Raw genomic sequence first — 15,292 nt, 5'->3', positions numbered from 1 at the left:
TTGAGATATCTCAATCAGTCATCTCAAATCAGTACAAAACCACACAGCTCACTTCGCAACTTAACGGTGCTCTGAAAAAAAAAACAGCATAACCGCACCAAAGACGACAATGCAGGCACATATGCTATATAATTTTGCGCCTTTGCCTTTGCCTTCTGCACAGCTCTAGTATCGCCTACAATAAGAGCAGCAGCTTCTAAAGCCACCAGACAAAACTTCTTCCTGCATTGACCAATAAAAACCCATTTCACGCACAAACGGCCGGGCATCCACAATGAAACGGCCGGGAATCCACAATTTCGAATCACCTTCCCAAAAATATGGCTGTTGGCCCGGGCCGTAACTCATTCCGTCAAAAGCTGCACGCCCCGCTACAATTCCATTAAATGGTCGACCGATTGCTGTGCATATCTTTTGTTCGCATACGGTACGTATTAATTACAGCTGCAAATTATTGCTATCCCGGCCCTTGCATAAGGTGGAAATTATTGCTATCCTTATTCTCGGTTATGACTGGCTACTAGGCAAATGTTCATTTATGTATTACGTGCGTTGTTTTATATACCAAGTTCTAGATCCCCTCATTTGATCCTCCCCGCTCTTTTATTCATCATAATTATAATGGTAAATTGATTGATTGATTGTAGGGTTTAACGCGCCGACGCAACGCAGGCGATGAGGCGCGCCGTAGTGGAGGGCTCCGGATTAATTTTGACCACCTGGGGATCTTTAACGTGCGCCGAAATCTCGTACACACGGGCATTTTTGCTTTTCGCCTCCGTCAGAAAAGCGGCAGCCGCGGCCGGGAATCGAACCCGCGACCTCGTACTCAGCAGCGCAACGCCTTAGCCACTGAGCCACCGCGGCGGGTATAATGGTAAATTACGATGATGTGCGATAGCGCCCACCGAGCACATGCCCATGCCGGTCTCTTGGTCGCCCGAAGGGATGCAGACAATGAATAACCAGGGCTGGTGCCATCATGTTCGTTCTGGTAGCCCACGAAGCAGTTTAAAACTTCCCCATTACCTCCACTTATGCGGGCATTGATTGTCATTGTCATATCCGACACACTGCAAACTCTGACTTATTAATCACAGTACCTTTTGAAATTAGGTTCTTGTTAAGAATGTCATGTTATATAAAAATCTTCCAAGAGCGCAGAACGTATCCGTCTGTACCGCGAATAGAGAATTGAGCTCAGCATACCTGAAAGTCGCACATTTTGAGATGGTCACTTGCCTCTGCTCTCAATATTGGACACTATTCTCGCAGGTTCAATGCCGAGAACAAGCACCGCATCCATCCGGCCAGCTTCCAGCCTTTTGGCAAAGGTCCTCGGGAGTGCCTGGGGCGCAACTTCGCCCTCTTAGAGATGAAGTTGATGTTGTCCAAGTTCCTGGCCAGTTTCAAAGTATCCGTAGATGAGGAGCATCACAAAGTTAGTTCGATTGTTTCTTCTAGCGTATACTGTTGAACTGACGGTGCTCAGTAAGTACAGCCACGACAGGGAAGAGACCAACTTGATACAACTGCAAAAAAAAGCACTGCAGGGCACATGGACACACAAAGTGTCATTCCTAATTGCATCTATTAAAAAGGTGGGAGAAGATCCCTATTTATTGCAGGCGCTGGTTCTGTCGAAATGCAATACCGTCGAGGTCTATAATTGCTGAATCATTAAATGGGAAATTAGCTAAGTTGCCGGCCCCTCTTTAAAGATTATTAGCATTTATCAAGAGTACGTTAATTATGACATCCTCTTCAGCCGCTAAACTTCATTCAAAAACGTACCGCGTACTGCTGGGGGCACGCGTTGCGTATTGTGCTGTTGCGTAGTGCTACTATCGGTCCCATTCAGTGCTTTATCAAACATTTTTGGGGGAGTGCTATAGGCTGCCGGTAAAAATAATAAGAAGAGCCTGCGCCCAAACAATACCTCAGTGATTTTTACGCTTTAACGGGGTTGTTTTTACACCGGAATACCCTGTTTCCCCTGGTTATGCCCCTGGTACGAATATTTTTTGTGTTACCTCTGCATGAGTGCAATAAAGAACAATCATAAAGTGTAATCTCGCTTGTCCTATTATGAATTCCACTCGTTCTATAAGCATTTACGTGGTATAAAACAGTAATTATAAGTGTGGCAGCCCAATTTCCTTCTTTTTTTATTTGTGAATTTTTTTTATTTGTGAATACCCTCAGTGTGAATACATTGAAGAGGGGAGTGGGGTACGAAATACAACAATAACAAAACGTAGCAGCGTAAGTACAAAATATGTAACAATAGACATTGTACAGTGGCTCAAATTGCACGTACATGCGATAATAACAGCAAAAGGTGTTTATACAGCGCACGCCGCTTTGTTAAAAATAAGGTTACACAACGGTATTATGAAGAGCAGCATTAAACAACTCGGAATGAACGATTGCAGCAATGTCACGGGGAAGGTGGTTCCAGTCTTTTGACGTTGACGGGATAAATGATTTAGAAAAAGTTGTTGTATGGCATGAAATTTCGCCTACTTTGTGGGAGTGGTCAAGACGTGAAGATAGATATGACGGCGGGGTTATAAGAAAGTCGTGAAGGGTATCATGATAAAAGATTTTATGGAAAAGGCAGAGCCGAGCGATTTTACGACGCGTGGTGAGCAATGGCAGTCCCAAGTTCAATTTCATTGTAGACACACTGGATGCTCGCTGATAATTTGAAAGAATGAAACGCGCAGAGTTGTTTTGTATCATTTCTAGTTGATGAACAAGTATTTCTATGTGAGGATCCCATATTGATGAGGCGTACTCGAGTTGGCTGCGGACAATGGATTTGTAAAAAAGTAGCTTGATAGATGAAGGAGCAGACTGAAAGTTTCGTTTAAGATAACCAAGCATGCGATTTGCTTTGTTGGTGATGAAATCAATATGTTTTTTCCAGGAAAGATCGGTTGTTATATGAAGGCCGAGATATTTGTACGACGGGACAGATTCAAGAGCAATTTGATCCAGGTGATACGAGGGTGGGATTGTCGAAATACGTGAAACGCGCATGAATTTACATTTTGTAACGTTTAGCTTCATCTGCCACGTGTCACACCAGTTGGAAATGGCATTGATGTCACTTTGAAGAGCATGAATGTCGTCATTAGTTGTTATTTCTCGGAAAAAAACACAATCATCGGCAAATAAATGAATCGAAGAGGAAACGCAGTTAGGCAGGTCGTTTATGTAAATAAGAAAAAGTAAAGGGCCGAGGACTGTTCCTTGAGGAACGCCTGATATTACGGGGGCAAGCGATGAGCTAACGTCGTTAGCTGTGACAAACTGTTGGCGATTAGTAAGAAAACTTTCAAGCCACTTTAATACGTTAGTTTCAATTCCAATATTGCGGAGTTTTAGTAGAAGTAACCGATGAGAGACCTTATCAAAAGCTTTTGCAAAATCTAAAAAAATGCAGTCTGCGAAAGAACGACGGTCAAGAATAGCATGAAGTTTGTGAGTGAATAGGAGCAGTTGCGTCTCACAAGAGAATGTTTTGCGGAATCCATGCTGGGATGGGTGAAAAAATGAGTTGGACTCGAGGAAGTTGGAGATGTGCGAATATATTATATGCTCAAGAATTTTGCACGGCACGCTAGTGATGGAAATGGGTCTGTAGTTTAAGGGTGAATGCTTATCTCCAGATTTGAACGCTGGTACCACCTTTCCGATTTTGAAATCATCTGGTAATTCGCCGGTGTCCAAAGATTGCTGAAAGATTTTAGCTAACAGAATGGAACAACATACATTGGTGTTTTTTAGAAATTTAGGACTTATACCATCAACGCCAAACGCTCCCGATGTTTTAATAGAATTAATAATCTTAGAAATACCACCGGTGTCAATTATTATTGGATACATAGGCACATACGTATTGCGGGGAAACTCTGGTAGTTGCGAACATGACGGCTTTGTAAACGAATCAGAAAACACACTGTTTAATACGCTTGAGCATTCTTTGTCGCCAATTGGTTCACCTTTAGGGCTTGTAAGAACTATTCTATTGTTTTCGGGGGGGTTGAGAACATTCCAAAATTTTTTGGTGTTATTAAGCAACATGCTTGGTAAGGTGTTTTTAAGGAAATCCTTTTTTGCGGTTTGAACCGCTGAAACATACGCTTCTGCAGCTGCGCGGTACAAAGTCCACCGGTGTTGGCTTCGGGATTTTTTCGCCAGGCGATACAAGCGTTTTTTTCTGTTTGAAAGCCGTCGAATATGGGCGTTGTACCAGGCCGCTTTAGGGTTGTACGAGATTACGCGTGCAGGAACAAAACGGTGGGTCAGCTCAAGGATTTTGTTTTTGACTAAACACCAGTTATATTCTACAGAGTGGTTCTCAAAACCTGTCAAATACGTCGTCAGGAAAGTGTGTAGCTCGTCATTGATTTTGGCGAAATCCGCGTTTCGGTAATCACTTAAAATTTTGGTTGTTCTAGTAAGCTTTTTTACTGGAATTGAAATAGAAAAATTCAGTAATGAATGATCACTCAACTTAGGCATGAACGTTATCGGAGAGCACAAGTCTGGGCAAGTTGTAAGAACTAGATCTAATAAGTTTGAGCTTGTGGGGGTTGTCCGAGTAGGTTGGTCAACTATTTGTGTTAGGTTAAATGTGGAGCATAAATTTATAAATTCCTCACAAATTGAAGAGAATGGGTTTGAATGTGGCGTCGGTGCGGTCCACGTAATCCCAGGGAGGTTAAAATCACCCAATAGAAAGAGGGGGACTGAAGGATAACGGGTTATTACAGAATTTATGGTGTCGTGAAGCTCTGCGGCAAAAGAGGAGGAGGCATTTGGCGGTCGATAGCATACGGCCAAGATAAAGCGGCGATGGGATAGTTTTACGGATACCCAGACTATTTCTAGATTTGTCGGAATATTGAGGGCAAAGGACTCAAACTGTTTACTTATCGCCACAAGCACGCCCCCACCTTGCCTCGCTTCTCTATCGCAGCGATAAATGTGAAACGTGCTGGGTGTTTCGAAGATTTCAGAGTCACGTATATTACGGTGAAGCCATGTTTCCGTTAAAACAACGATATTTGCGGAACATGAATTGATTGCCGCGGAAAGTTCTGTACGCTTTTTTATTACACTTCTAATGTTCGTAAACAGAACAGAAACATCCTGAAATGAGGATTGTGTAGCCACACCCCTCGCCAACCGTTATTGCGATGTGTTTTTTTATGTTAGAAGTGCTGGCTACTGGATCCCTATGCTGGGTGGAGGATATGTCAGAGGATTTTGGCTGTGTTGGTGCACGGGAATTAGTATCTGAAGCATGGGAAATCGTCCCGGTTTCGACGACTTCGGCCATCAACGGATCATACGAGTAGTATTTCCCGTTCAATAATAGTTTTCTATATTTCAATTTAAAGGAAGGGGTACCGGGCTGGGATTTCGCGAATTCGATTAGCTTTTTGTGAGCTATGCGCGTTCCAGGCGAGTAGTCTTCGCTAACACTCACATCCAGTTCTTTGAGCTTTGGTTTCGCTTGAAAAATTCTATCTCTTGTTTTGAAACTAGCGAATTTCACAATTAAAGGACGACACTTTGCCTCATGAAACTGCCCAAGTCGATGCGCACGTTCAATGCAGCTATCGTCGATGTGAGTATCGGGACATGACGATAAGAGTTCTAATATTTTTTTCTCGCTTTCGGCCCAACTTTCGTTTTCATCGGGAATTCCATGAAACAGAAGGTTTTCGCGTCTGGCCCTGTCCTCTTGCTCATCAACACGATTTTGCAAAAGTACGTTTTGTTCCTGAAGCTCTTTTATCGTACGATCCGCTGACTTCACCACTCCGCTGTTTTCTTCTAGATTTTGAATTTTTTGTTCAGCAATGGTCAGCCTGTTCCCGAAGCTAGCTAAAGAAGATTCAATGTTTCGTTGGCTGTTGCGAATTTCTGCCACACCTTTTTTTAATTCTTCGTGGCTAGCTGTTATCGCCGATGACTGTGCCTGAAGTTGTTTTAGAATATGTAACATTTCACTGCTTTCGTCTAGTTCGGTAGACGAGTCACTCTCGGAGGGGTTAGGAAGTTTGCTTTTTTGTGAGGGCACCTTCTTTTGAGGACCGGGGTTGGCTTCTATATCCCCAGCCATTAATAAAAGAATGCCAGTGTTAAGGCAGTCAGACAGAACTTCACAAAATACCCGTGGGCACGGGAGCAGCAAAAGACAGAGATTGTCACTTTTTCTAGCATACAGTGAAGTACAGTTACGCACCTGAACGAAGAACGAGAGTGGATTTTGAGCCATTGCGGCCCGTCCGCTGCAACCGTGCCCACTGGTGAATTCCAAGAAGGACCGCTCTTTTATAGCTGGCGCTGCTGGGGCTGTTGATGACGATGAAGCGCTCGGGCAAGGGAAGCGAACATCGACGGAAGAAGTCGTAAGCACGATGAATTCCGTCACTGGAACACGGTGCGCAGACTGGAGTGGTTTGGCGGGAACCGTGACTTGCAGCTGGTAACCCACGCAGGCGTAGAAGGGCGTCGTGCCAAAAGTCAGGATCGGCAGCATCACCTGAACGAAGAACGAGAGTGGATTTTGAGCCATTGCGGCCCGTCCGCTGCAACCGTGCCCACGCACGGTTTCTGTTGTAATATGGTTTCTGTTGTAAGGCCTGTCGCGGTGAAGCCTCTGTGATGGTCCCATCTCGTACAATACCACAACCTATTGCAAAAATTTAAAGGGACCCTGTAACACTTTTTTCAACTTTTTAAAATATTAAATTCTTGGAACGTAGTCGACAAACACATCGAGTACTTAGGTTGCGGGGTAGTGAAGTGCCTCAGCAAAACATTAATGCTCTGTGCTCATCGGACAACTTGAAAATTTGCTCAAAAGATGTTTCTCTCTTTCCCGGTCTTGGCGTTCTTCGACCGCTCGAATTACATCATTACAGCGGTATGGCGGCTATTGGCCGGCTTTCCTTCTGTTTCAGTAATGGATGCATTCGATGGACACTTTAAGAAGAAAGCCATAAGAGCAAAGCATAAGTGGAAGGGCTATCTGCTGCGACGAGCAAATCCCGCAGTTCCGCTCCGTGCTGTCGATATCTTTATATTTTCCAGTGCTACCAGGCGCGAATGAAAGAGTGAAAGCATCTATCTAAGTGTTGCAGAGTCCGTTTAATGCTGCAGCAGTGGCTGCAAAGGTGACTGTTAATTCACGAAAATGTAATCTGCTAATAAGCGAAGACATGAAGTTCTTAGCCACGTCTTGTGTGGAGAGCTTGTGATGGGCGTGGCAGCAACAATAGCTTTTTCTTGTGGGTGCCAACCTAATAGTAAGAAGGAAAAAGAAGTGAGAACATTCATCTCTTGGGGTAAATGAGAGCTTGCCTCCAAAAATCCTCGAGACTAGCTTTCGCACGAAGAGGGGCTTTGTCTGTTTAGGGTTACACGTTTATATACGTATCTCATAGATAATTATTAGTCAAAATCATTACCAAGCCACCGCTTCCTGAAACAGCTTCAGCAGCCTCACTAAGTTGGGCGCAACCGCGAAGAAAGGAATTTCACAGCCTGATATCGCTTTTCTAGCATAAAACAATATTCATAGCAAATTTTATTAAACTAATTCTCTCTGGAGTAAGCTAAATAACTAACTGAAAGGGGTGGCGTTTAGTTGGTCGCACTCCTTTTGACAACGTTCAGGTCAACTCGGTCGTAAAAATGCGGATGATCTAATTCAAATAAATTCAATACATCCAATAAAATTCAATTCCAATACAGATCATAGCATAAACAACTTGGAGCTTAGAAGTAACCTAGGCGGAACTTAAAAGTGTACAGGTTGCAAGCAGGAAATTTTTGCAAGACTCTGAAGTATTCGTACACTGTAACTCAGTTCTGTGACCAGCCGTACTACGTTGCATTCTATTGACCAATCCATACAGCCAAAAATAAAATTTCGGCAAACTGCGGTGCCAAACGTACGATTTTGACTCGCAAGTGTGGTCGGCGTTTTGGCATTCCGCAATGCAGGCATGATGATCTTCATTGCAACGAGCAACTGCACAGGTCACATTTTTGAATAAAATTACATGCACGGTGTTGTTCTCGTCGAATTTTCTTGTTCGTGGCATGGCTCTGTCACTCAAATTCATTTTGGTGGAGCTTACCTTAGCGTTTAGAGTATTAAAATGAAGCAAAAATCGGAACAACACACATATTTCTCTTTAAAGCAATAACTAACTAATCTCGAGACTTGAAACTGGTTATAAATCCTTTTTTTTTCAAGGGCAGCATATTCCAAGAAAGCAGTTTAAAGCGCTTGAAAACTTAGGGTTAAACTATTGTATTGTTCAGAGCCACACAGTGCAAAGCCTGTGGCGTGTGCGTGGGCAATACAGATAGCAATTCTTAGAGAATAAAAAAAAATGAAGTTCCTTTTTAACAACGTTGAAACTGAAATTCGTTTTACCTTTCGGCTAAATATTCCGCATTGCCACACGCATGCACACACCTTAATATTGCGTTATAGTTTGCCGATCTGATCCTTGGCTTGGGAAGCTGTTGAGGAATGCTGTATAAAATACGCTGTTGTCTGCGAAGCTTCGCAAGATGTGCAGGCATAAATATAACGAAGGCCTTCACTATGGCGCGTCTCGTAGCCGATAGCCTACAGGTAGACTTTGCACTTAAAATCCAATGTGATTTATTAACTACAAGCCTAGGCAAACACCCAATCCACCATGATTTAGGCAAGGGCACACATGCACCCAACTTAGAGTATACAGTAAATTCGAAGTGACAACTTGAACACAGGAAAATCCGGTGCTTTGTAATTGTTCTGAATAATTCACTGCCTGTATATTTATTTGTACATGCATGCCTATACGAGTGGACGGGTGGACCAATTTGAATAGCAGTTTGTTTTATTCATAATGGCTGGGCAGCAAAGCTCCTAGAAAACTATTGCGTTGGTCGATGAGATCAGCACTTAATTTAGAAAGGCTAACTGACAGTGTCTTCTTTTAATGCAGGAACCTATCAAGCTAAAATCCTCGTTCATTGCCACCATTGTTCCAAATGGAGTCTGGATGAAACTGGAGAAAGTGCAACCTTGACATGCGCCCCTGAGCACGAACAACTCACTTTCTTTGTGCTCAGGACGCCGACTGTTTTAACGCAATATTGTGAACCTTTTATTTCATTTATTGCTGAAGAGGAACCTTTTTGCGTGACCGTTAACACGTTTGTACGGCTCGCGAGACATTATCACCACTGTTCTTGTACAAAAAAATCATGTTTGCACTGTTAACTCAATTCCTTATAGTGTAAAATAATACGTATTGTAAATAAAGGTGTGCTTGTGATTTTACAAAAGGCTATTTTGTTCTTATTGTTAAGCGTCTTGTGAGGTTATTTTCACCTGTACTGAAGCAAGGGGATGAAGATAACGCAGTTCTCTTGAGATAAAAGGTATATGCCTTATCCCGTACAAGACCCACAAAATGACATTTTACTTGAGCCCAGTAAAGGTGATCCCATTTATACTTTTATGGACACAAATTGCAGTTTCTGTTATAGTGGTATCATTGGTACACCGATCAAGCTGACAAACATGAAGAAAAGGAGATTCTGCAAAAATCGGCTGCGTCCTCCTCACTTCGCTGCAAATGTCGTCGAAAGACGCTATGTGTTCTGGCATCAATGCCACGTTAATGTCTCTCTTGCCTCTCCCGCCCACCTCTCGTACTCTTTCTCACCATTTCCATCCTCCCACAACAAACATGGAGGAAATTATCTAAAGCACTGTCAATATTACCGTGTTCCTCTGCTGGCGCCATCTGCTACAACCCTTTGTTACTTTTGAACCCGGAATACTGCCGCGAGGACCAGACTCGCGTGAGCTATTTTTTTATTTTTGGGTCAAAAGATTTTTTCAACGCGTGTTTTCTATTTACTATCGCAAATACTACGCACAGATTTCTTTTCAAAGAACACTGCGAGTACCAGCTGTGCAATAATGTTTTGCCTCAAATATGCTTAATTTTTTTTTCTGAACAATATTGACAATCAAGTTTCCAGATTTGATGGTTCGCAAAGGTTATGGCTATGTAAACTTTTCGTTCAAGATTTCTTTTAACTTTTGGCCCCATGTCTAAATCGGCAGACAGACAGACAGACAGACAGACAGACAGACAGACAGACAGACAGACAGACAGACAGACAGACAGACCAAAATTTTTGGGTTTAAGTGGCCCAAGAATTTGTGGTTCCATCGAAGGTCCAGTATAATCCTAGCATAGCATGAAAAACATGACTCGGCAAGGTTTTCACTGGGCACATGACTGTACGTTTATTCGCAGAGTAGGGAGTATTTTCCGTACTCTTCTATCAAAGATTTACACAAGCTGTAACTGGGCCGCAGAGCTGTGGTAACGCTCTATGCGAATTTTCTTCCAATTTTGTCCGCCACTGCCGTGTAGTGCTCAAATCGTAGAGTCAGAGAAAAAAAACTGCTTGTGTAATTCAGTAACTAGTAAACACTAATGGTCGTATTCTGACTCTGCCCTTTACTCCATGCATGTTCCCTCGACTCTACTGAGTGGAAAAGGATGCATTGTCTTTACGTGCGAAAATGGCTTTCAAGTATCTCTTTGGCTGGAGGCTTGAGTGGAGGATATGGGGATAAGATCCCGTAGACAAATACACAACGAAGGTGTTAAAGCACGTAGCCATGACAACAGCTTCTTGCTGAGAGGGTTCCTACCCAACCACGAATGTTTGGCACCTAACATGACACTACGATAGCGCTACAAAATTCAATTTCGCCAAATTAAAATATTCCATGAAGTCTTAGCTCACTCAGCCTTACGAAAGTGTAATAAGGCACCGGTTACACTCGTCACCTTAAAGCTAAAGCATTTGTTACTGTAAGCACAAACAGCAGTGCCTCGGAATCAATGAGGCAACTAGGTCATAAAAAGTCTACGCATATTAACCTTTGTTATAAGCATTCTATTCGCTGTCGCCGGATTTCGCATGCTGTCTTCGGGTCGATGGCATCGTGAAGTGCTTCTCGCCGTGGTCTATATAAATGCAAGCCATCTTGTATAGGCGTAACCCACTCTTTTGCAGTTCGTGTTTTGTTATAGAATGTCCACACCGTTTTCTGCCTACCCACCTTCAGTGTGATCTATCGTAACTTTTTGTACAGTCTTTGTGAAAACTTGTCTGTTTCACTATTAACTTAAAACTACACAACACATTATTTCCAGCCGCATACTTCTTAACGGTATAGTATAAAGTGGCTCATTAGGTGAAAAAGCTGGTGTCCTGCGGCCTTAGCATCAAAACGACCCCTGGACTTCTCGTTAGCTTCAGCGTTATCAAATACGCTAAAAAATGTGCTGCCCAACGGTTTGGAAAGCATTAAGGAAAGCATTAAGAGCTTGTTCAGTGAACATAGTAAGGAATGCCAATAACAAATAAACGCCAGTGAGGGCATACTTACAGAAGCTGTTCGCCTGCCTCTTTTCGCGCGAAAATAGGAACTTTCGAATGGTAGGAAAGACACGGAGAAAAAAACTGTGGCGCTGTCACAGGAATCGTCAAGGCACGAAATTGAAATGTGCAGCGAAATCGGCAGCGAAAGGATTATGATTTGCGGGTCGGCGGCTGTCTTGTGGGTGTGCTTGGCGAGCGACGTCCTGCTAGCGGGTCGCTTCGGCAAAGTTGCGACACCTTCGCTCCTGCTTCGTGGCGTGTACGACAGAAGGTTGCGCTGCGACAAGCTCAGCTTGTGGAACACGAAAGGCATGCAGAGTTCATAGCTAGGACTGCGAACGCGTTCCGCATCCCGCTGGCGTTTCTCTTCGCAATTAGTCTCGTCCACGGTATTTTCCCGTTGGCGTCGTTGCCTTCTGCGGCACACAACGGGGCCGTAGCACTGAGAAAGGACGGAACTTACGCTGCTCGATCGAGGCGCCAACTGTCGGCGCTCGTTAGCGTCATGATGCACTACTTCGCTTCGCTTCTTCTAGACGGCAGCACCATCCGCGTCAATGAAACGTTCTCTGCCGTTTCTCCCGGGGTCGTTGTACTGGCGTCATTTCCGTCACGAACATGACGTCAGTGAAATCTTAGTGTATCCCGGCATAAAACACTTTCGTGTTAAAATTTGCGCTCTGGGTAAGATCCGAACCCACAACAGATCGAGCTGCATAAGCGAGTGAATTCATCTCCATTTTCTCGTGTACTTGTAAGTATTTAAGTATTTCCAGCAGCACTGCTGCGGCAACTTCTAGGTAGTTGGGGCCTTCTTTCTACCGCCAGCGGCAGTGAGTGTAGTGTCGCCGCGTTAAGAGCTGTCCACTGGCCGTGAACACTCGTATTCTACCTGTGGCACCCATTCTGCCAGAACCGATACCCTTGCTGCCATGATGTGAAGCGCAACAAATAAACACGGACGAAGAAAGTAGTCAAGACAGGCGCTAACTTCCAACTACTTTATTGCGCTCGCATGTGCTTATATTCCTGTAGAAAAAGAGAGAGCGAGAATGAAGGATAGTACACATACACAGATGATAACAATAATAGATATGTTTACAGATTGGCGAGGAGGCGAGGGAGTTAGCCCAAGGGTATTATATCAGGCAGGGAGCGAGTGACTGTGTTAGTGATACCTCGATGGCACTGTGCAATAGCGAAACGGGCTTTCTGAAAAAAAAACGTACTATAACCATATCTATTTTTGTTATCATCTGTGTATGTGTGCTATCTTCCTTTCTCGCCCTCTCTTTTTCTACAGGCATATAAGCACGTGCGTAGCGCAATAAAGTAGTTGGAAGTTGGCGCCTGTCTTGTCTACTCTGTATTATTCGTCCGTGTTTATTTGCTGCACTTCAAATCACGGTGGACTATTCACCAGTTAGCCCAGCAGGAAGTTCTTCTCAAGACTCTTGCTATGCGTGTGTATTGGCGGTGAGAGGCTTCTCGAACAAAAATAGCAAGGAAAGGCACCAATCGAATATTCAAAATGAGAGCCTAAGCGAGCAAACACGTCAATTTTTTTTCCGTAACAATATAAATTTCAGAATGGTTAGCGAAAAAGCGGAATAAATATTTCTTCCCTTTTTTCTCTCTTCTGTCTTCATTCTGACGCACAAATGCTAAGGCGATTGCGTCATAAGACTGACCAGCTAGAAAGCGCGAAGTTCACAATAAACACGGCGTATACCGCAACTTGTATGCCTTACTGAATGTTTCGTTGCAGAATGCTGCAAAACATAGGGAGGCATATTCGAGATTGCAGTTTTGTTCATACCTCCAAATCGCGGTGGAAACCTGTGTGCAGTTTGCCATTTTTAAAGGTAAAAAACGCCATTTCTGCGACTAGAACACGTCAGCGAGAAAGGGCTGGAAATAGAGCATAACATACGAAGTTACTCATCTTTGGGCCTTAATGCAATTATGCTCCTCGTTCAATTTGTTGTGTGCATGTTTCCCCCCTTGTTTTACAGCAGCAACCAGGTGGCCGGATTCTTCTTCGCACTAGAGCAGATTTAAAGCCCTTCGTGCTACGGACCGTAGCGTTTTGTGTTTTATTTCACCCGAAGACAATGATATTAACCGGTTTAGCTGCAAGCAAAAAGTTGATACCATACCATTTTTCGTCAGTGGGCGTGCAAGAAATAAGGAAATTCCTTAAATATCGTCTTCATGCCTATTTGCATCTTAAATGCTGGCGGCAGAACGATCATCAGTAATTATTAAACCACGAGCGCTTCACAGTGCCAAGTAAGTAACATTTTACTGCTTTGTTATCGGCATATCGGGAACTTCAACAAATTCCCTAATGCCTTGGGTGCGTACTTTAAATCTCCATCACTGAGCCAGTGAGCGTAACAAACGATCAGAAAATAAATAGCAAGCAACTAGTTTTCTGGTAATAAACCCGCCGCGGTGGCTCAGTGGCTAAGGCGTTGTGCTGCTGAGCACGAGGACACTGGTTCAATTCCCGGCCGTGGCGGCCGCTTTTCTGATGGAGGGGAAAAGCAAAAACGTCCATGAGTTCGAGATTTCGGCACACGTTAAATATTCCCAGGTGGTGAAAATTAATCCAGAGCCCTCCACTACAGCGCGCCTCCTCGCCTGCGCTGCGTCGGCGCGTTAAACCATAAAAGAAATCAATCAATCAATCAATCAATCAATCAATCAATCAATCAATCGATAAATCAATCAATCAATCAGTTTTCTTGTAATAATATGCCAAACGATATTATGCCACATTTAGCCACCAAAGCGCTTTCCTTCAGATTATGGGGCCTAACTCGCCGAAGATACCTCTGGACTAGGAGATGTGCCGGAGGGGAGGGCTCCGGTTTAATTTTCACCCCCTGGAGTTCTTTAACTTGCGCCGAAACCTCGACACACGGGCGTTTTCGATTTTCGCATCCATGAGAAAAGCAGCGACCGTGGACGAGATTAGCAGCCACAATGCCTTAGCCCCGGGGCCGCCCTTGCGGGTACAGCATTTTCGTAAGCGAAATAAATGAAAACACGTAAAAAAGGGAGCGCCACCAGCCACGTGATTTGCTATGTCCCAAGTAATGACTGTGCATCCGCGCACTTTGTTCGGTGTGCTTTTGCAAAGAACCTCGTTTACCAATCAGCAATACCTCCGGCGTACTTCTTAGCGAGAACTTGTGAAACTGCATGTAGGGTGGTGCTTGCTTTTTCACAATTTCTGCCGGGAGCAGAGACGTGACAAAAAATGTAAGTGATTTGAATTCCGGTTTTGAGCCCTAAGGTTTAATTAGTGACACTGTATGTTCTTGCCGGAGACTCTGCGGGCTATAAAAATTCATGGCATGAATAGCCGTAGCTCTGCTTGACTTTATACCTTTCAAACTTGTATGGTATTGAATGTGTGGAGGCGTCAAGGCTATTGGTATTGTCGACCAATAACCTTGAAGCCTTGAAGCGAACTCGGCCTCTGTGCTCCCCACGTCAGACACGAACGCACGCTAGGGGAAATCCTCAAGGTGGAGTAAGTTTCTGCGATGGAAAAATTGACATCCACCTCAATGCAGCCGTATGGCCACATGGAAAGCTGTACAGCTTTCTTAGAAACATCGCAGTTGGAGAAAAATTCGTCCTGGTCCAGGAACACTGGACCAGGACGCACGCTAGTTAGCTCACTTGGTAGAGCGACTTCCATACATAGGCGGTGGTCCCGGGATCCTATCCTCGACCACGAGGAAATTTAGGGGCGAAGCACCGTAGGGCCCCGCTT

General features: G+C 44.0%; 1 protein-coding gene across 2 annotated transcripts in view; it reads left to right on the top strand.

The window, feature by feature from the left end:
• LOC144137950 (cytochrome P450 3A24-like) overlaps window positions 1-9,334 on the top strand; it is a 32,664-nt gene extending 23,330 nt beyond the window's left edge. For both annotated transcript variants that reach the window (XM_077669987.1, XM_077669986.1), the window contains exons 14-15: window positions 1,276-1,441; window positions 9,033-9,334. In XM_077669987.1, the coding sequence (XP_077526113.1) occupies window positions 1,276-1,441; window positions 9,033-9,116 (250 nt within the window). In that variant the 3' untranslated portion in view covers window positions 9,117-9,334. The remainder of the gene's footprint in view (window positions 1-1,275; window positions 1,442-9,032) is intronic.
• The last annotated feature ends 5,958 nt before the right edge of the window (window positions 9,335-15,292 follow it).

Source organism: Haemaphysalis longicornis, unplaced genomic scaffold, assembly GCF_048455015.1.
Source record: "Haemaphysalis longicornis isolate Haplotype H1 unplaced genomic scaffold, Haemaphysalis longicornis Haplotype H1 scaffold_5, whole genome shotgun sequence".
NCBI lineage: Eukaryota > Metazoa > Arthropoda > Arachnida > Ixodida > Ixodidae > Haemaphysalis > Haemaphysalis longicornis.
Note: the sequence above shows the minus strand (reverse complement) of the source record. Positions and strands in the feature narration are given on the sequence as shown.